Genomic DNA, 20254 nt, shown 5'->3' with positions numbered 1-20254 from the left:
AGACTTTTCTCTTTAAAAACCAAAGAGAAATGAAAAGCCACGCATGTGGACAGCCAGTACTTAGACAAGGGCCCAGCCATGAATAAAAGGGATTAGATGAAAGGTTAATAACCAGAGTGCAGATCCTTAATGGATGCAGCAAACTTCAGAACTCCCATCTTGCTCAATAAAGATATAAACTCTGGGAACGCCCCTGATGGTCCAGTGGCTAAGACTTACGAGCTCCCAACGCAGGGGGGCCCAGGCTCAGCCCCTGGTCAGGGGACTATATCCCACATGCTGCAGCTACGAGTTTGCGTGTCACAACTAAAGACCCCGTGTGTTGCAGCTAAGACCCAGCAGAGCCAAACAAATAAGTACATATTTCAAACCAGGGACAGCAGCCTGCCCATTTGCTCAGTTTTGTGGGGTTTCTTAATTGCGGGAGACAACAGCCAAAATACCTTCCATTATGTGCCTCAGAGACAAGGCTTTAAGCCAAGAAATGGAGCCCAGATCTATCTCCAGACACACGCGGACCACTTCTGACCACAAATCACACTGGCACATGTGTCACTGAGGAGTCTGAACCCACAGCTGAGAACTCGAGGGGGAAGAGTCTGCCCGCAGTCTGGTGAGCTCCTCGGGCTGGGGGAAATGACTGATCAGAGCACAGCAGAGGGCAAGACAGCAGGAAGAGAGGATTAAGAGAGAATCCCCCTCTCTCTCAGTTGCCACCGGCCCATGAATCACTCACATGGCCAGAAGGAGCGTCTCATTGACACACGTGGAGAGGAGAGGAATTAACCGCTTACTTCAAGGCCAAGTTCAGAGTCTCAGGGAACAATATAGTGCGATCTGTGTTTCTCATAAACTGCAGGCGTCTTAAAACTAGCTTTCTTGATTTCGATTTGGCTGTGAGCCAATTATTTCACCTCATCTGTAAAATGGATCTAATAGTCATTCAAAAATTTTAGGGCCATTATAAGGATCAAATAAAACCATTAGAAGGGTGTTTGGAATGCATACCTGGTGGTTCAGCTGGTAAAGAATCCACCTGCAATGCGGGAGACCTGGGTTCGATCCCTGAGTTGGGAAAATTCCCTGGAGAAGTGAAAGGCTACTCACTCCAGTATTCTGGCCTGGAGAATTCCATGGACTGTAAAGTCCCTGGGGTTGCAAAGAGTCAGACATGACTGAGCAACTTGCACTGCACTACACTTGGAAAGCATTAAACCCAACAGCCTGAGTAGTAAAAATTATCATCACCACCATCACTGTTACATAAAGCAATTACAACAGTGTGTGGCTAATAATGAATGTCTGATAACCATTAGCTATCACACCCACCAGAAACCTCAGCGACTCCCACTCTTGTAATTATTAGCATGTTCAAATTATTAGAACACTCAAATGCAGGTTTTGGCCAGTTCTTAGCTAGAACTACATACTGTGTGTAAAGCAGTCACAGGCAAATCGGCATCGCAAATCTTTCGAATCCCTAACATTTGGGGCTTTGAGAAAGCCTCTTTCCAATGAGAAATCCATTTCTGCTAACTTCCACTTCCACCATAAAGCATTTTTTTGGGACTGTGAACATTTGAAGTTTAGAAAGCTCATAAAAGTATTTCACTGCACAAGGAAGTTGGCCATGAGACAGGCTGAGGTTTTCTAAAAATGATTCCTGTTTCCCAGAACGTGCATGAGCTGAGAGGATCCATCTGTGGACGAGGCTGTGTGGCAGAGTGAGCCACGGGGAGACTTTCCCAAGACCACTCACGTTGCTGCTGCTGAGTTCCAGCCCCTCCTTTCTATAGTGACTCACTGTGCTGCTGAATGACCTGAGCAAGTTACACACTCCCCGGGGGTCTCACCATAGCAGAAAGTACACCGCTGGAGTCCCTCGAGTACTGGTGCAAAGTCAGCTCCGGATGGGATAATGATGACTTGGAATCTGCCTGTGTCGTCAATCTGCAAGAAGCAAAAGCGAGAAGAGCTTCATGGGTGGGGCTGCGGAACCTCCCAGGATGGTTCAGAGAGCTACAGAGAGCAAAAGAGCCCCCTTCCTCTCAGAGGGTCCTCCCAGGATGGTTCAGAGGGCTACAGAGAGCAAAAGAGCCCCCTTCCTCTCAGAGGGACCTCCCAGGATGGTTCAGAGGGCTACAGAGAGCAAAAGAGCCCCCTTCCTCTCAGAGGGTCCCCGGGGAGGCAGAACGTCAGTGGGCCCTAAGAACACTGGTCTGGGTTTAAATCAGTGACTCTCCCTTTAGCTGGAGGACAAGCAGCTATGCCTCTGTTTTCTCATCTGTGAAACAGAACAGTCATGTTACTCTGTAAAAGGGCAAGTGTGCACACAAAATGAGTTCATAACTGAAAAGCATGTTACTGGTATCAGGTAGATACCACTGAAGTCTACCTTCGCACTGAAGAATTGATGCTTTTGAACTGTGGTGTTGCAGGAGGCTCTTGAGAGTCCCTTGGACTGCAAGGAGACCCAACCAGTTCATCCTAAAGGAGATCGGTCCTGGGTGTTCACTGGAAGGACTGATGCTGAAGCTGAAACTCCAATACTTGATGGCCACCTGATGCAAAGAACTGATTCATTTGGAAAGCCCCTGATGCTGGGAAAGATTGAAGGCAGGAGGAGAAGGCAACAACAGAGGATGAGATGGTTGGATGGCCTCACTGACACAATGGTCATGAGTTTGGGTAAACTCCAGGAGTTGGTGATGGACAGGGAGGCCTGGCATGCTGCAGTCCATGGGGTCACAGAGAGTCAGACACGACTGAGCCACTGAACAGACTGAGTGTAGCACAGGGGACTCTAATACTCTGTAATGGCCTATTTGGGAAAAGATCCTAAAAAAAGAGGGATTATATGTGACTTTGTAATTGATTCACTTTGCTGTACGGCAGTAACTAACACAACACTGTAAGTCAACTACACCTCAATAAAAATTAATTTAAAGAAGAGCCTGTGGTGGTCAGGCGGCAGAAAAGGGGTGGGCAGTGGGAACCAAATGGGGGTGCTTTGTCAACAGGGGCCTGTGCGCACAGGGTCTTTACTCTTGCCTAACCCACCAGCAGACACAATTAGTCTTTATTAATTATTAATAATTCATTAATGGCTTTTAATTACTAGTGGCTTTTCATAGGTGTCTGGGCAATCTTTCCAGTGAATCGTGTCATGACTTCGTCTGCACTGTGATCAGAGACCAGGAAACCACATCCAGAGAATGTGGATCAGATCATGTGACAGGGGCAAAGTCACCTCTTCCTGCCAACTGTCAGGGTTCAGGGAAGCAAGTCACAGAACGCTTGGGCTAGAAGGAATCTCAGAAGCCAGTTCTACCATTTCAGCGATGAGGACAGTGAGCCCAGAGGAGGGTGGAACAAAGACGCCTCCAGCTTAAACTTTGCTTTCCCCACGTAAGACCTGCCTTCCACACTCTGCCTGAGCTACTTGGATGACTGCAGTTCTGTATCAAGGGTTCAAACCTACCTCAGAACACAGCTTTCACCATGTCACCCAGAGACTGCCGCTCCTGGTGCACTAGTGTGTGTTCTGTGAGTCTAAAATGTGGCAGCTAGTTGGTAACTTAGGCTTCACGTTTAATCCTGTGGCAACATGATGGTGTCAACCTAAAGCCATACTTCCTACTCACCGATGCTAGCGCATGTTTTGTTTAAACATGGAGGACCCCAGGGGGACTGTGCTCTCCCCTCGCCCTCCCCCAAGTAATCTCCTAATCAATAAAGTTCGGCAGATGTGCTCTTAGAGATCATTCATCCTACCACACAGCATTGAGCAACTACTGTTAGCATATTACAGAAAAATTACCCAAGCTGAGTTGGGGATTTAAAATAAAGGTATCCTATGGTTCACTTTTCATTTTTAATTGGGGGAAAATTGTTTTAAAACCTTGTGTTGGTTTCTGCCATACAACAACACAACTCAGCCATGATCATGCCTATATCAGTTCAGTTCAGTCGCTCAGTCATGTCTGACTCTTTGTGACCCCATGGACTGCAGCATGCCAGGCTTCCCTGTCCATCACTAACTCCTGCAGCTTGCTCAAACTCATCACCATCGAGTCAGTGATGCCTTCCAACCATCTCATCCTCTGTCGTCCCCTTCTCCTCCTGCCTTCAATTTTTCCCAGCATCAGGGTCTTTCCCCCAATGAGTCAAGTCTTCGCATCAGGTGGCCAAAGTATTGGAGCTTCAGTTTCAGCATCTTTCCAGTGAATATTTAGGACTGATTTCCTTCAGGATTTCCTCTAGGAAACAGCTCAACTGGAGGTCATGAAATTTCCAGCTGAGCTATTTCCTACATAAATCATGTCCCTCTTGAGCACCCCACCCCTCTAGGTCATCACAGAGTGCCAGGCTGGGCGCCCTGTGTTAGGTTCAATTTTTCGATTGCTCAGTATCCTGTGGATTCAAAGCTGCGCCAGCTTGGATGGTCCACAGGTTGGCAACGTGATCTTCAGTCTATGGTTCTGGGTGATACCTTGCTCTTTCCTTTCTCAACATCATGGGTTCCAAAACTGTGTGCATTCGAGAAGATACAATTAATACTCTGAGTTCTCTTCTTTCTTTAGACAATTCTCTGTCAACAAAGGAAATCCTTCAGAAAATAAAAAGCCTGGGTGCTCAGAGTGCTGAAGTTTTCCACTACCCACAACCCCTGCCTCTCCGCCAAATTTCACCTCTGCCTCATCACTAGAAAAATCTGTGATGTCAGCTATTACGCCTAATGTTTCTTTCACTGGGAATGCTAAACAGCAGAGTAAAGGAAAGAAAATAAGGCTAGCCAAAAAGGATACATTTCTTGTAAGTATATTGTAAAGGGAGGCCCATTCTACTCTAGAATTCTTCACATGCAGCAAATAAAAGTCCACCAGAATTAAGAGGTAATTGCCCAACAAATCATAAGAGAAAACCTCTGGGACAGAACAAAGCTGAGGTTAAAGTTTTTTCAATCAAAATAGCCTTCATTCCAGAAGAATGAATGGCTCATCACTCAGCTTCACACCATCATGAAAAGTGTCCAAGAGGGGGATCACACAATCTGTTCACTCAGAAACACAGGGAAATGAGTCCGTGTTGTCAGAGCAGCTGCGTCTGAGATCTGCCATACACGTCTACGCCAGTTTTGAATTTCAGATGGATTCTGCTGAACTCTCAGACAAATGGAGATGTAGAAGAGTCACAATGGTTATGAAACAGATGATGGCTTTGTAATATGGCCTCCAAATAAAAATGTACTGTGTCATTAAAATTTTGGGCTCTGCTCCTAAAATACTAACAAATGACATATTTATGGCTGATTCATGTGGCTATACAGTAGAAAGCATCACAATAGTGTAATTATTCTCCAATTAAAAATAAATTTAAAAAGTAGCCAAAGGTAAACGGAAAAGTAGTAACATCATCTCTCTTGAGCGATGCCTGGTATTAGGTTCCCATCCATTTGTTCTGAGCCCTCTGGACAACCCTGCATAGCTCCATCCTCTAGTGGGTGAGGTCTTTTGGTTTTCTACTTACTCTTGTGTCCCCAGGGTCTCAGATGGCATCTGGCATATTTCAGTTGCTCACTAAACATATGTAGGATGAATGAACCTTGGAACCAAGCCTGACTTCTGTCTGCATGTTTAACTCTTTTTCTGCCCAAGGAATGTTGAAGCCAATACTGCTCTGGTTTATGAGGGTGATTGTCAAGAATTTGAACCTCCACTGGTGTTCTTTTGAGATAAACTCCTTCAGTAAAAGAGCAAGGAGCCTCTAGGTTATTTGGGTAGAAACTCTAAGTGGGATTGTCAGTCCTCCAAAGCTTAAAAGAAAAACTCAACAAAATACATTTTTCTTAAGCTGTATGCGATGCACATACCTTTGAGTGGGAGGGTGGAATTGTGTCTGTTTAAATTTGTATCACAGGTACCATCGATTATTTGAGTCAGGATATTAAGTTGCCTTTTCTGTGACTAAATAAAGTCAAAGGACAATGGGGCTCCCAATAAAGACAGGGAATTAGGAGGACTCTGGGCTTCCTTCGCACCTCAGTTGGCAAAGAATCCGCCTGCAATGCAGGAGACCCAAGTTCAATTCCTGGGTGGGGAAGATCCACTGCAGAAAGAATAGGCCACCCACTCCAGTATTCTTGGGCTTCCCTGGTGGCTTAGCTGGTAAAGAATCTGCCTGCAATGCGGGAGACCTGGGTTCCATCCCTGGGTTGGGAAGATCCCCTGGAGAAGGGAAAGGCTATCCACTCCAGTATTCTGGCCTGGAGAATTCCATGGACTGTATAGTCCATGGGGTTACAAAGAGTCAGACAGGATTGAGTGACTTTCACTTTCACTTTTCTTTTGTGTATCCAGTCACAGAGCTCTTGAGCCACTACCTCTCATAGCAACTTCATTAGCGTAGGCTGGTTCCAGCTTCTAATGTGCAAGCATTTTATTTTGTGAGTTTCATACACCAACCTGTTTCTTTTCGTAATTCTGAGTTTGTTCAATGATGCTAATTGCAGTTTCAGCTCCTTAACAATGCAGACTTTAATATTATTAAATGGAGTTCAGTTCACTATCAAGAAACTGATCACAGTCCTAACTAAAACAAGAACTACTATCTTGAGTGTTTGCTATATCCCAGGCACTGGTGCATGGAGCAACATCATTTCATCTTTGCACCAACTTCAGGAAACAAGCACCGCTTTCTGCATTTTATGGAGGAGTACTATATTTCAGTTCTGATCTGCTTAGCTTAGCACTTTCACAGAAAATATTAGGAAGCTGGAGAGGGTCTCTAAAAGGCATCTTAATCCTGCTTCTCCAGGACAGATGGAGGTCACCCTTGCCAGGCGAGTGACCACTCCTAGAGAAGGCCTCAGAGAAAGGCGGCGTCTTGCCCACTTACATTTAGTCACCTGGCCCGTGACAACATCCATCAATCTTGCCTTCAGAAAGTTTCTACTTGAGTCTAAACCAGGGTTTTCCACTGCTATGGCTCCCAGTTTCTCTGATGCTTGCTGTCTTGGAGTCGGCTGGTTAGTTCTCTGTAGTAATAACCCTCCACACACCTCAAGGCAGGGGCTCAGCTGCTTCTCACTTCCCTTTCTCTCCATGAAATAGTTTTCAAACACTTGTCCTCCTGGCTCAGGTTGTATTTCCCAACACCCTTTGCAGCTGCACTACAGTCTCTCCTCATGGCCCTCCCACGAATGGAGAACAAACCAGCACGCTGGGTGGACACCGATGACCAGAAGGACACTGTGCCAGGTCCAGTGGGTGTTCTTTTTTTGTAAGGAACCTCTGCCACAGAGGCTCTACTCACAGGGAGTTTTGAACATCACTGTGATACTGGGTGGTTTATCTACAAATGCTACAGTACAGTGAATTTCCTGGTGGTCCAGAGCTCGGGACTCCATGCTGTCACCGCTGAGGGTGAGGGTTCAATCCCTGGTCAGGGAACTAAGACCCCACAGGCTGCTGGGCACTCAAGAATGAAAAATAAAAAGTGTCAATAGAAATATTACGTGGCAAGATTTTTAATCTTCAACCTAAGAGGCTGTAACTGGAATGATTCTTCCTTCATAAAGGGTGGATATTTACACGATCAGTAACGTTACAAACTCAGTCCATGGGTTCCCATCACATAGCAGAGACCAACACGCTGGCCACCTCAGTGACATCCTTGAGTGTCTATTGGCCCTCCAACTTGGTATCTATACACCAGAGCCAACTCAGGGAGTCCTGGAGAATAGAGGCCTGGATCCAAGCCCTGACTGCCACAAATCAGCTGTGTGAACCTGGGCATATGGGTCCACTTCTGCAGACTCGGGCTTCCTCAGTGGCTCAGCGGGTAAAGAGCCCTCCGGCAATACAGGAGACCCTGGTTGAAATCTCGGGTTGGGAAGATCTGCTGGAGAAGGGATAGGCTACCCACTCCAGTATTGTTGGGCTTCCCCGGTGGCTCAGCGGGTAAAGAGCCGGCTTGCAATGCAGGACACCCAGGTTCAAATCCTGGGTTGGGAAGACCTGCTGGGGAAGGGATAGGCTACCCACTCAGGTATTCTTGGGCTCCCCTGGTGGCTCAGCTGCTAAAGACTCTGCCTGCAACGTGGGAGACCTGGGTTTGATTTCTGGATTGGGAAGATCCCCTGGAGAAGGGAAAGGCTACCCACTTCAGTGTCTGGCCTGGAGAATTCCATGGACTCTATGGGGTGACAAAGAGTCCGACACGACTGAGCAACTTTCACTCACTCACTCTGCAGACTCACTGTTCTCATCTACACAGTGGGAATAACAGTGATTCCCATCTCACACATACTGCTCACACACTGCTTGTGTGAACTAAACAGGAAGGTGGGTATCAAGGGCTTGGCATGCTCCTGGTACATAGTAACAAAAACTTTGCCTAGCTCCACGCTTTCCTGTAAATGCCCCTGAACACAGGCAGAAAGACAGAGAAGACTTCTGAGGCAGGTGGCCCTTCTTACCGCAAACGATCGCCGGACGGCAGGCACCTGATTGAAGGCGATCACCACCGGGATGATGTCCAGGGCGCTGAACTCCAGGCCAGCAGTGGTGACGGTCTGGGGGTCCACAGACGGGCCACCGCTGAAGAAGGTGGCGATTCTTCTGGCGTGAGACCCCGGGAGCATCCGCTTGAAGACGTGCCTGGAGACAAACCTCATGGCCTTGCCGATGTCCCTGCTGGCCGCGGAGCGCTCGTAAGGGAGGGCCTCGATCTCTCGGAGGAGTCGGTCCTTCCTGTATGTGTCGGAGAAGCGGATGAGGAGTCTGGCATGGGAGTCGTAGGCCAGCACGGCCACGCGCGCACCTGTGGGGCAGTGGTCCTCCCGGACCCGGAGGCCGCTCAGCAGGGAGGACAGCATCGCCTTCATCCGCACAAACTCGGGCTCTGTGATGCTCCAGGACTGGTCCAGCGCGAACACCAGCTCCATGGGGTACACGGGGCACTGAGGCGCTCCTAAAAGGCCAGAACAGGCACCTTACTGTGAGCCCACTCGCTTAAAATGAAAAAAAAAAAAAAAAAATGATGCGTACATAGAAGGCTAAGTAATTTTAAATGTTAAACATTAAAATATGGAAACAACTAAATCATTAAATGTTAATAACTCAAATAGTAAAACACATACTTAAATATTTAAATCTTGAATAATTAAGATTGTGTTCTAAAAACTGACTTTGCTCTCTTAAATAAAGCAAAAGATGAACTCATTTATGAGACAGAAACAGACTCACTGACATAGAAAGCAAACCTATGCCTACCAAAGGGGAAAGGGGTTGGGGATAAATTGGGAGTTTGGGATTAGCAGATACACAATATTATATACACAATAGATAAACAACAAGCTCCTACTGTAGAGTACAGGGAACTATATTCAATATCCTGTAATGACCACAATGGAAAAGAATCTGAAAAAGAATATATACACATACACATGTATGTATGTCTATAACTGAATCACTTTTATGTACAGCAGAAACTAACATACTGTAATCAACTCTACTTTGGCCACCTGATGCGGAGAGCTGACTCACTGGAAAAGACCCTGATGCTGGGAGAGATTGAGGGCAGGAGGAGAAGGGGACAACAGAGGATGAGATGGCTGGATGGCATCCCTGACTCAATGGATGAGTTTGGGTAAACTCTGGGAGCTGGTGATGGACAGGGACCATAGTGCCTGGCACACGCCAGGTGCTCAATTAATGCCCGCCATTACTATTATTGTTATTGACTTACCCATTGAGAGAGAGAAGAGCTACATTACTTAAAAGAATGAGGAGAGTGTTAACTGATGAATTTTTATTTATGTTAGAAAAACAAACTTAACCAATAAATATGCCTTCTTACTTAGAGAAACTTTAAGACTGTTAAACTTGAATGTGTTAACATTTATTCACTGATTGCAATTCAGTCATTCTAATCCCAGTGTCCTGCACTTATCACAGTCAGAGATTTATATCTAATTATCTGAGGAACGTTTGCCTCTCCCACCACTTTATGAAGTCTGGAGACAGAGACGGTCTCTCTTGATCTGCCAGATGATTAGTCCCTGCCATGTATGTGGGGTCTCATAAAGGTTGAATGAAAAAGAAGCAAACGAAGGACAGTTCTTTGGAACAGGGACGGGAAGAAGAACAGAACTTTCAGGATGGATGAGATGCCTGGTGTTGAGATGCATGTTAGTAAAGAGGAAAGTTGAGGGATGTCCTTCCCTTGGAGGGGGGCCTCCTCTCATTCAGAGGCTAGCAAGTCAGCTCTTCCCAGGCGAGCTCAGGACTCTGACCCACAGTGTCTGGCCAAGTGGGCCCAGGAGGGGGTCACCTTCTCAGCTGATCCACCTGGACCTCATCACCTTGGTGGTGGTTTAGTCTCTAAGTCGTGTCCAACTCTGTGACCCCATGGGCTGTAGCCTGCCAGCTCCTCTGTCCATGGGATTTTCCAGGCAAGAATACTGGAGTGGGTTGCCATTTCCTTCTCCAGGGGATCTTCCCAACCCAGGGATAGAACCCAGGTCTCCTGCATTGCAGGCAGATTCTTTACCAACTGAGCCACCAGGGAAGCCCCATCACCTTAGTGCCAGGCTATCATCTCCTTCTGGTCCTAGGCGCTGGGACCTTCACAGGCAAAAGGCCTAGCAAGAATAAATGTTCAACCCCCGAATTGCGCGTCTCAAGGCAGAAGGGCAGAATTACTATCTTCTGAGTCTAATTTAGTGGGCTGAGCAGAAACTTAAAAATTTCAGAAATTTCAAAAAATCAAGGTCACGGCAATTTTACCATAAAAACCGAGTAAAATTGTGACCAAACATGACCAAGTTTCCACTAGATTTTGTTTGGGCTGCTATCTCACATGGGAGCAACAGCAGCAATAACAGCATTGCAGCCTCAGCTCTGTAAAGGGGGAAAAAGATACAAGCACACTGGCTGACGATAACAAAAAATTCAAGCTTTTCGAGAAAAATCCCTCAAGGCTCACCAGCATGCTGCCAGCACCCTGAGGATTCTCAGGAACGCTGGGCTGGACTGTGGAGGCGCTGGGGAGGACCCATCCAGACGTGAGTCCCCAAGTGGAGGACCCATGTGCTGACAGTCACTGCACAGCCCGGAGCAAATGACAATGAGGACAGAGGGAGGCGAACCCAGGCCCCTCCAGGGGACCACCACCCAGCAACGGAGGCCTGTCCAGGCCACTGCCAAGCTGGCCTAGAAGAGCCCCACACGGCCCCTCCCTCTACGCGAGTCCTCTGGCTTTTACACACATCCTCTCTACAAGGCTTCCCTGGTGGCTCAGTTGATAAAGAATCTGCCTGCAATGCAGGAGACCCTGGTTCAATTCCTGGGTCTGGAAGATCCCCTGGAGAGGGAATAGGTTACTCACTCCAGTGTTCTTGGGCTTCCCTTGTGGCTCAGCTGGTAAAGAATCTGCCTGCAGTGCGGGAGATCTGGGTTCAATCCCTGGGTTGGGAAGATCCCCTGGAGAAGGAAAGGCTACCCACTCCAGTATTCTGGCCTGGAGAATTCCGTGGACTGTGTAGTCCTTGGGGTGGCAAAGAGTCGGACACGACTTAATAACTTTTACTTTCCCTACAATGCACTCTCCCACAGCAGCCAAAATAAACCTTAAAAACTTGTTCGTCAGTTCACTTTTATACCTTCAATACTTTTAATGCCCTCCCATTCCATTTTGAATAAAACCTGGCCTCCTAAAGGTAACCTACAAAAGCCAGTGGGAAAGTCCCTGCTTCCTTCTCCAGTTCTTCACATGCCACGTCCCCCTCATCATCAAGTCTCTGTGGCCGGGGGCTTCCATCAGGAACTTGAAAACACCTGGGTCTCTCCTGTGCTATGGCCTTTGCACTTGCAGGATTCCCTGCCGGGATCTTGCAAAGCCAGCTTCTTTTTTATTCTTCATCCAAACTTTAGTGTCATTGCCTCATTGATGAACCCGCCCTTCAGAGGCATTTCTCCCCTCCTCTAATGTTATTCTGTAACAGAATATTCCATTCTTTATCTCTTTCATAGTAACCAAAGGATTCTGTAATTCTTTTGCTTGTTCACTTATCTGGATCCTCCACAAGAATGGAAGCTTCCAAAGACAGGAATTATGCCCCTCTTAGTCAGCACTGTCTGGGACAGAGACTGCAATATAATGGGCTTCCAATAAATATTTGCTGGATGAGTGAACAAGCAACCAGAGGGCACAGATGCATTTATATAAAAAAAGTATAAGGGTATAAAGGTATGGAGGGCCATCGCCCTCTGGGTTATAACAGAAACATCATGTATCCAGTTTTTATAATATTCCTGAAAACTGGCCCAGAAAGATATTAAGCCAATTTGGTAATTAACATCAGCCATGATCTCCATAGGTTTTAGCACTATCTGAGCTACACATGTAGCTTACTTGCTATCTTATCATCCCTAGCTGTATTCCATGCACTTTTGCCCTTTGCCCTTAATCCTTAAAAACTAGACTACAGACATAAATAGAGAGAGAAAAGGGAGGGAGGAAAAAATATTATTACAGAAAGTCTACTGGTAAGGTAAACGGTACTGGAAGTCATTAAAATGTTAATAATTAAAAGATCAAACACTTGGTTGACAAAGAGTTGTGAGACTCAGCTTAAACGTGAGTGATTTATTGGAGGCGGGGCTACGGCTGTACTACCAAGAGGGCTTAGATAAACTTTTTATAATTTGGCAGGCAACACAATGTTCTAACTCATCTTTCCAGATGTGCGACATTTTGGAGCTTGATTATAATATGCTATAAATAAAATTACTCACCCTGTCTGCCAGCTGGGGAAGAAGAACAAAAGAAGTTTGGTTATTATTTGGTAGGAGAACAGCGTTCTGTATTGTGTAAGAAATCATGGCAACCGAGACTCTACTTCGTGAGCTTTTTGTAGACGACTCAACAAATCAAGGCCACAAATAGTGTTTGAAGATATGCAGACAGATCAAGCATCTTGGTAAAAACACAGGTCCTTCCACAGAGAAACAGGGCTGGAGACTCGGAAGGGCCATAAGTCAGCAGCAGGCAGCCAGCTGCCAGAGGGAAAGGCTCTCTGCCTGGGAGGGGGCAGCACATTGCAGAGAGAGGCACCGAATTTGGAAAGTTAAAAGGTCTTAACCCCTTTTCACTCTAAATTTCCCTGTGTAGGTATCTATAGCTATTGATTACATATAGGTACATATATATACATATTTATATACATGTGTGTATGTGTAAACATCCTCGATAGATTTAGTCTTAAGTAAATGAAGCTTTCTCTAGGGATTTGTGTCGAAACAGAATTTCTGGGACACAGAGTATCAAACATCTTCAACTTCAATGCACTTCAGTTGTGTCCGACTCTGTGCGACCCCATAGACGGCAGCCCACCAGGCTGCCCCATCCCTGGGATTCTCCAGGCAAGAACACTGGAGTGGGTTGCCATTTCCTTCTCCAATGCATGAAAGTGGAAAGTTGACAGATTACTCTCTTATGTGGGTTTCCCTAGTGGGTCAGTCGGTAAAGAATCTGCATGCAAGGCAGGAGACCCAGGTTCAATCCCTGGGTCAGGAAGATCCCTTGAGAAGGGAATGGCTACCCACTCCAGTGGTCTTGCCTGGACAATCCCATGGACAGAGGAGCCTGGGGGGGCTACAGTCCATGGGGGTCTAAAAAGAGTCGGATGCGACGAGCGGCTAACACAAATGAAGCTTAAACTTTAGGGCCACACTGTCCAATAAGAAGGCCACCCGTCTCGTGTGACTATCAACATTTGAATTAATTTAAATTAAATGAGATAAATGCAGCTTTTCACTTGCACTAACCATCCATCAAGGCTCAAATTCCCCTGTGGCCAGTGGCTACATGTTGGACAGTGCAGTGGACACTTCCATCATTGCAGAAAGTTCTGGGCAGCACTGTTGCCAGCCTCTCACCCAAGGGGCCCCTGGCAAGGCCTTGAGAAGGGCCCAGCCGTGTGTTCACATGATCACATACTTTTATAACAGGCAGAAGTCATTGGCTGTAATTTTCTTTCTTGTTCTAAATGACACTTCTGAAGCAGTTTTGTACCTGGTTTTGGATTTACAATTCTGTGTTAAATCGCTCACATTTTGAAAGCTCAGATCTCATCACACTTGGGTCTACCCTTGAGTCAATATATGTCACATGGCTCCAACATCAGAAAGCCCACTCTGTTAGTCCAGCCTCAAAGCAAGCAATCTTCATGATCCAATGCATAGATTTGATTCCCAGAATGGATGGTTCCATTCTGCTACAAGGCAGAGTTAAGATCAGCACTGCATTCAAAGCTTTGCAAAGTCTGTCTTTGAGACCCATACTCTCTCCAGAAATAGGATCTTAATTTGTCTGTTTTCTCCCCCCAGATGCCTTGAGGGAACTGTGACATTTCTTTCAATCCTAACGTTTATCTAAGAAGTCGTTTGTAGGTGAACATTAAGCAACCAAGTCTCCTCATCTTGTCCATGGCATTCCTTTGATGCTGCTAACACACGTTTTGATAGAAGAGCCTGTTCTAAGGGTCTCAAAGCAAATTCAAAAGAGCCTTTGCCAAATCAAAACCCATTTCTTGCTATTAAAACTTTGAAAGTAAAGAAAATACAGGTAGACTGGGTAATTTTAGAAGCAAATGAGTCTAATTCAAGGCAGTCAAGCACACCTTCTCAGGGAATGATAAATGTCAGAGTTCCCACCTGCCAGGATACCTCCTTGCCATGGCTGGCTCTTTCACAGCAGCTGAATTCGATCCTTAGCTGTTGTCAGGGGTTAATAATTTTATAAAGTTTAACGTGACTCCTCACTGGTTGATCTCACCATCAGGAGAGTTCTGACCTCCTATCTTCATTTTTCCCTGATTAAAAGCACTAGATGTATCCTTCGTTAGTGTTGGGACGCGTTTCAGTAGACATGCTGGGAGCCAGAGAGGGAGTTAACAGACATCAGTCTATGCCACCTCCAAATACACACAGTGACATCGCTAATTTTAAGAAACTGTCTGGTAACTAGTCTCAATTTTGAGTGCAGAATTTGCTGCTTTTTTCCTACGAACGCTGACACCCCGGGTGATCATCCTAAGCGGGTACTTACGACTATGGTCCGCACATACTGGATGAGCTCACATGTCTGCAGTTCAAAAGATAAAACAGAATGAATTAACCAACAGACTCCAGGTCCTGCAAGTTGAGAAATAAATAAATGTCATGGGATGCTTGGGCTCTGTTGGAGTCAACAGATACATACAGAAAACGAAGCCAATCCTTTGGCCCCTTTCACACCCTGGGGAAACAAAAAGAATGTGGTTTCAGGGTTTTGGAAGCACATCGCAGGAGCCAGAATATGCATCAACATTACTCTAAGAAAAAGATAGCTTCTTAACCTTTTTATTCTCACTAAGAGGGACAAAAAAACTCCCTGTAGGATACTCATCATTAGATTAACAGTAACGTTCTAAGGGGAGGGAACTGTACGTAGTGAGCCTCCAGCGGCCACTGTCCTCCTGCTGTGTCTCTGGACGATAAGGGTTGTCCAGAAGATAAAGACGGAGCTGGCAATGAGACACCGGCCGGGAGAGCTTTGCAGCAGACCCTGGGGCTAGAACTAGACAAGGCTGAGCCATCCCCTGTGCCGGGCCCTCCTTAATGCAGAGGTATCGAGTTCCCCAACACTTTGCCTTGGTCACTGGGCAGCCGCTGAGCAGAGCCTGAATCTGTGCCCATCATCAGCTGGATGACAAAGGGCCTAGACAGGCCAAATATCTGGAAAGGCAATCCGCACTGTCTTCCAAAAATGAGTATATATATATATGTATATGACCATATATACGTATATGATCATATATATATACACATACATATATATGTACATTTCTATCTATCTGGGTAGGGGATAGAAAGAACAAAGTGGAATTATGTTGTATTTCATCTGTTCAGTCTCAAGTTGGAACAGGAAGAGTCTGGCTGAGCTCAAAGAGACGGGGAAAAATGTGACGGCGCCCCACCCAAACTCCTCAAGAAAATAAGTTCCATGTGAATGCACTGTTGGGAGCTTATTCACTATTTGTTAATTTCCTCTCCCTTTCTTTCATTCACTGATCACTGACTCTGAGAAAAAAGGCAAGGATTGGTCAGATAAATAAAATTCACTGATCATTGAGAAACCTCATTCTAGATGAAATAAGAAATGTCTTTTTGCTTCCTTCCTCGGTTCCCCCCACCACCCGAGAAATAGCAACTAATATTTAATCAGCATTTTTTTTCCTCCTCTCCCTGAGGACATTGAAGGTGGAAAAGTGGTGGAAATCATTGACAAGCTGCAAACACAGAAAGCATATGCATTTGGATAATGAAGACTTCGGGCACTGACTTTTTATCTGGAAAAGGAGCTGATGTGATTTATGGGTTTTTGATTTACCTTGCGTCCAGGAGGTCCCAGCTCCCCAGGGGATCCTGGTTCTCCGGGAAGCCCAGCAGATACCTTAAAGCAGAATTTATTTACCTTAAAATTATACATATATGTTTGTGTGCTATGTGGGTGTTTTACATTTCAAAAGCAATACACTTTTGCCGGGAGCCGGCGAGAGGCACTCCACTCATGACAAAGGTCATGAGGAAGGAGGCTCGGCATACGTAAAGGTGGGATCGAGCCTCAGGAGTCCCGCTGGATATTCTCGAGCATCTACCCCCAAAAACCAGAGTCTGCCTACTTTACTGCTTTGTGCTCTCACCTCCAACTTTACTGGGGGCTGTCCCCCACCACCATCTCGCTCTCTCTGATAAAGAGTTAACTGACAGCTCCAGTTAATAAAGCTCCTGGGCATTAGGAGTGTTTAAATCCAAACCCCTCAGATAGCTCTCTAACTCGCCTGACAAGTTTACCTGGACTCCTACAGCTATGCATTTGATTGTTTACAGTCTCCCAGCCTCGAGAGGCACGGGAAGCTTAAGATATTCAATTAGCTTAGAGCCTCTCAGAGAGTTAGAAACTGTCAGAATAAAACTAGTAAAAGATTTCATTGATGAGACAATGCTTGCTGCCAAGTTTCCACATCCCCTGTATTGTATCCTTGAATGTGTATTAATTAATATAGTTGGTATGTCGAAAAAATAAGTAGTGGCCTTGGTGTTAGCAACTTTAGACCCTTAAGGTAATAAATTCTTTCCTTTGTTGTAAACCCACTGCACCTCTGCCCTATAGGAATGCAATTTTATCTAACGCCTTCGGAGGATGGCGCCAAACCTTAAAATAATTACTCTTAGAGAAAATAAGTCTTACAGTTGACAAACCTTTGCCAAGAGTCATAAAATGTTAATAGGCCTTCTGGCCAGAAGATGATGTAAATCACCTAAACCATTTGAATACGATAAATTTGCAGGAAAGAAACTCTGGTTTTTGATAAGGATCAAAGACTGCTGACTTTGTATGATTTCACATCCCCTATTATCCTCTATGTGCAACTTACAGTATAAAAGCCCCTGTTGAAAATAAAGCTACGGGCCTTGCTCAGCAAAGCTTGGTCTCCCCATGTCATTCTTTCTTTTCACATTCCGGCTGAAGTTTCCATCTGGAGTGTGGAGGTCCTCTGCGACCATTTATTTGCCTGGGTTTCTAAGACCCACTTGAGAAGGTGTCTAAGGTGGGGCACCTTCTGCTATTCGAGAGGGCGCCTGCGGCCTCCATGGTCAGAGCTAACCTGGTGTCACAGGTTATATTGATTTTCCGCGTAAACCAAGCTACTCAGCCTCTTTTCTCCACTGAATTTTCCTACTGAGCTATCCTCATTCTACTACTCTTTATATCTTTGATGAATATTTAAATAGTTGCCGACGCTATCTCCCCTTCAAATACCCTGGATCAGCTGGGGCTGGACCCCAGCACACTTTCACTTAAGAAAACTGAGCGATTCCCAAAAAGCACACAGAAGGAAAAACATCCTCAGCAGCCTCTTCTCCCCCAGATAATACTCGCTGACATTTTGTTGTTTCTTCTTTTAGTCTTTTACTTATTTATCCTTTTGGTGTTACTCTATATATATCTATATCTATCTATCTATCTATCTATCTATATATATATATATTTAGATTAAAATCATGGTCTTTATTTTTAATTCTAACGAGTATTTTTTAAAAGCAATTTTAGGTTCAGAAAACAAATTAATAAGTTACAGACGTTTCCGATATGTATCCTGATCCTTCACACTCCTAGATGCCCCCGTTACTAGCATCCCCAACTGGAGTGGTACATTTGCTACAACTGATGAACCTACATTGACATCATAATCGCCCAAAGTTCATAGTTTACATTAGAGTTCATATCTGGTATTTTACATTCCATCTTAATATATTTATATACTTTTTATTGCTGCCTTTTAAACTAAACATGTATTTCTGGACATTTTCATATAACTAAATATTCTTTCACAAAAATTGCCTTTCATGGCCACCATGCTGCTGCTGCTGCTACTTCTCTTCAGTCGTGTCTGACTCTGTGACCCCATGGACAGCAGCCCACCAGGCTCCTCTGTCCCTGGGATTCTCCAGGCAAGAACTCTGGAGTGGGTTGCCATTGCCTTCTCCATCATGGCTGCCATAGTATTCTATCAAATGAATATACTGATTTATTTAATCAGTTCCTTATTGTTGGCATTTAAGTTTGCTGTTGTTGCAATAAGCATGCCACTATAAAGTCATATGTGCAATTCTGATTATTTCCTTAAGAAAGATTGCTAGAACTAGAATTGCTGAGTCAAGGGAGAAACTTCTATCTAAATGAATTTTTATCTCAATTTATCTGAATTTAGTAGGTGACTAAACTAACAAACACATGAAAACAACAACAACAAAAAAAAACTCAGAAAAGCAAAAATTTAAATATAAAAACCCTTGAAAGAACCACAAGAAAGCATAGAACACGTGGCTGGAAATATCTGTAGTAAAATGGGGAATAGCAGCAGCAAAAAAACACCAGCTGTTGACTACTTAGCTTACGTGTGTGCATTCAACAACATAATTTATCATAAAGAAAGCAAGAATTTAGTTTAAAAATTAGGACAGTATTTCTTTGTTCATTAGTAATGTCATGAGATGTACAAGCTTTATGAGAGTGAAAAACAAGGTTGTTTAAAACCAACTTAATCTGTAAAAGCATTGCCTATTAAATAGCAAATAATTACTAGATGACCTTTGTGTCTTCCAATGATATGCACAGCATGCTGGGTTGAGTGACAAAGCAAGACAAAATGCAACCTTACTATTTTATTTAGAAGATATAGATTAACCTCCAGGGGGGAAAAGTGTATATTGGACATAAGTGCTTACTTTTGTTCCCTCCAGTGTTTTACTAAAATAATACTAAGCAGACTTTTTTTTTTAAGACAAAAAATAACAAACATGGGGGAATGAGAAATGAGACAATAGCTTTCAAACTGGAAAGCATTAAATGACTTAGAGCTGAAAAAGCTGAATCCTAGGCCAGCAGCAGGGAAAGCTAGGAGGTTGAGTGTTTTATGATGCATTCTCAGAAAGTACCTCTAGAAGTGCGGGTGTAGGAGAGAGGGCAAATAAGGCAGCTTGGTTGGGGAATTCCCGGGCTTCCTCCCCATTCTCAACAGTTGAGTCAAATGTCCCTTCTTTCTCCTTGATGGCAAAGGTGAAACTGAGGTGGCTACACACCAGGAAACCCAGGCAGAGCTGAAGGTTGGTGGTACAGTCCAGAATACAAGGCAATCTGAAGCTGAGGAATAGATGTGAGACCCCTAGAAAGCTGGGGCTCCTGGAAAGCTGGCAGCCAGACCTTCACCCTTAGGTGGAAGATTGAAACAATCTTCTCAGGGGAATCTGACTAGACAGAGAAGAAAGACCCCAGGATGCTGATCTCAGATGTTTGCTAAGTAGCAACTCAGTCAGGTCACTCTTCAGTGAAACCTGTAGTTGACGAGCCCCATTTACTTCCTTGGGGCTTCCACTTAGATTTTGTGTCCTCAGCTCTTCAATAGAGAGACTCGTGAGCTGGGCAGAGAGAGACAAAGAGCAGGGCAGAAAAAAACACTGCCAGGAACAGGCTATGTTGGGCAAAGGAGACTTCAAAAGTACTAATTTATATCCTTAGAGAGATGAGATGTTTCAGCCATGAAACAAAAATCAGATCAGATCAGATCAGTCGCTCAGTCGTGTCCGACTCTTTTCGACCCCATGAATCACAGCACGCCAGGCCTCCCTGTCCATCACCTGTC

The 20254-nt window shown here is 45.0% G+C and overlaps 1 protein-coding gene across 1 annotated transcript in view; it reads right to left on the bottom strand.

The window, feature by feature from the left end:
• Positions 1 to 20254, bottom strand: part of COL6A6 (collagen, type VI, alpha 6) — a 174649-nt gene that overhangs the window by 17384 nt on the left and 137011 nt on the right. Inside the window, exons 29-35 of the mRNA XM_010856743.1 lie at positions 16438 to 16500; positions 15268 to 15303; positions 15118 to 15150; positions 14817 to 14820; positions 12801 to 12812; positions 8480 to 8973; positions 1854 to 1950 (exon numbers count right to left, since the gene is read on the bottom strand). Of these exons, the coding sequence (XP_010855045.1) occupies positions 1854 to 1950; positions 8480 to 8973; positions 12801 to 12812; positions 14817 to 14820; positions 15118 to 15150; positions 15268 to 15303; positions 16438 to 16500 (739 nt within the window). The remainder of the gene's footprint in view (positions 1 to 1853; positions 1951 to 8479; positions 8974 to 12800; positions 12813 to 14816; positions 14821 to 15117; positions 15151 to 15267; positions 15304 to 16437; positions 16501 to 20254) is intronic.

The sequence above is a fragment of the Bison bison genome, unplaced genomic scaffold (genome assembly GCF_000754665.1).
Source record: "Bison bison bison isolate TAMUID 2011002044 unplaced genomic scaffold, Bison_UMD1.0 scf7180017864374, whole genome shotgun sequence".
Classification (NCBI taxonomy): domain Eukaryota; kingdom Metazoa; phylum Chordata; class Mammalia; order Artiodactyla; family Bovidae; genus Bison; species Bison bison.
The sequence above is the reverse complement of the archived record's forward strand: the minus strand, read 5'-3'. Positions and strand labels throughout refer to the sequence as shown.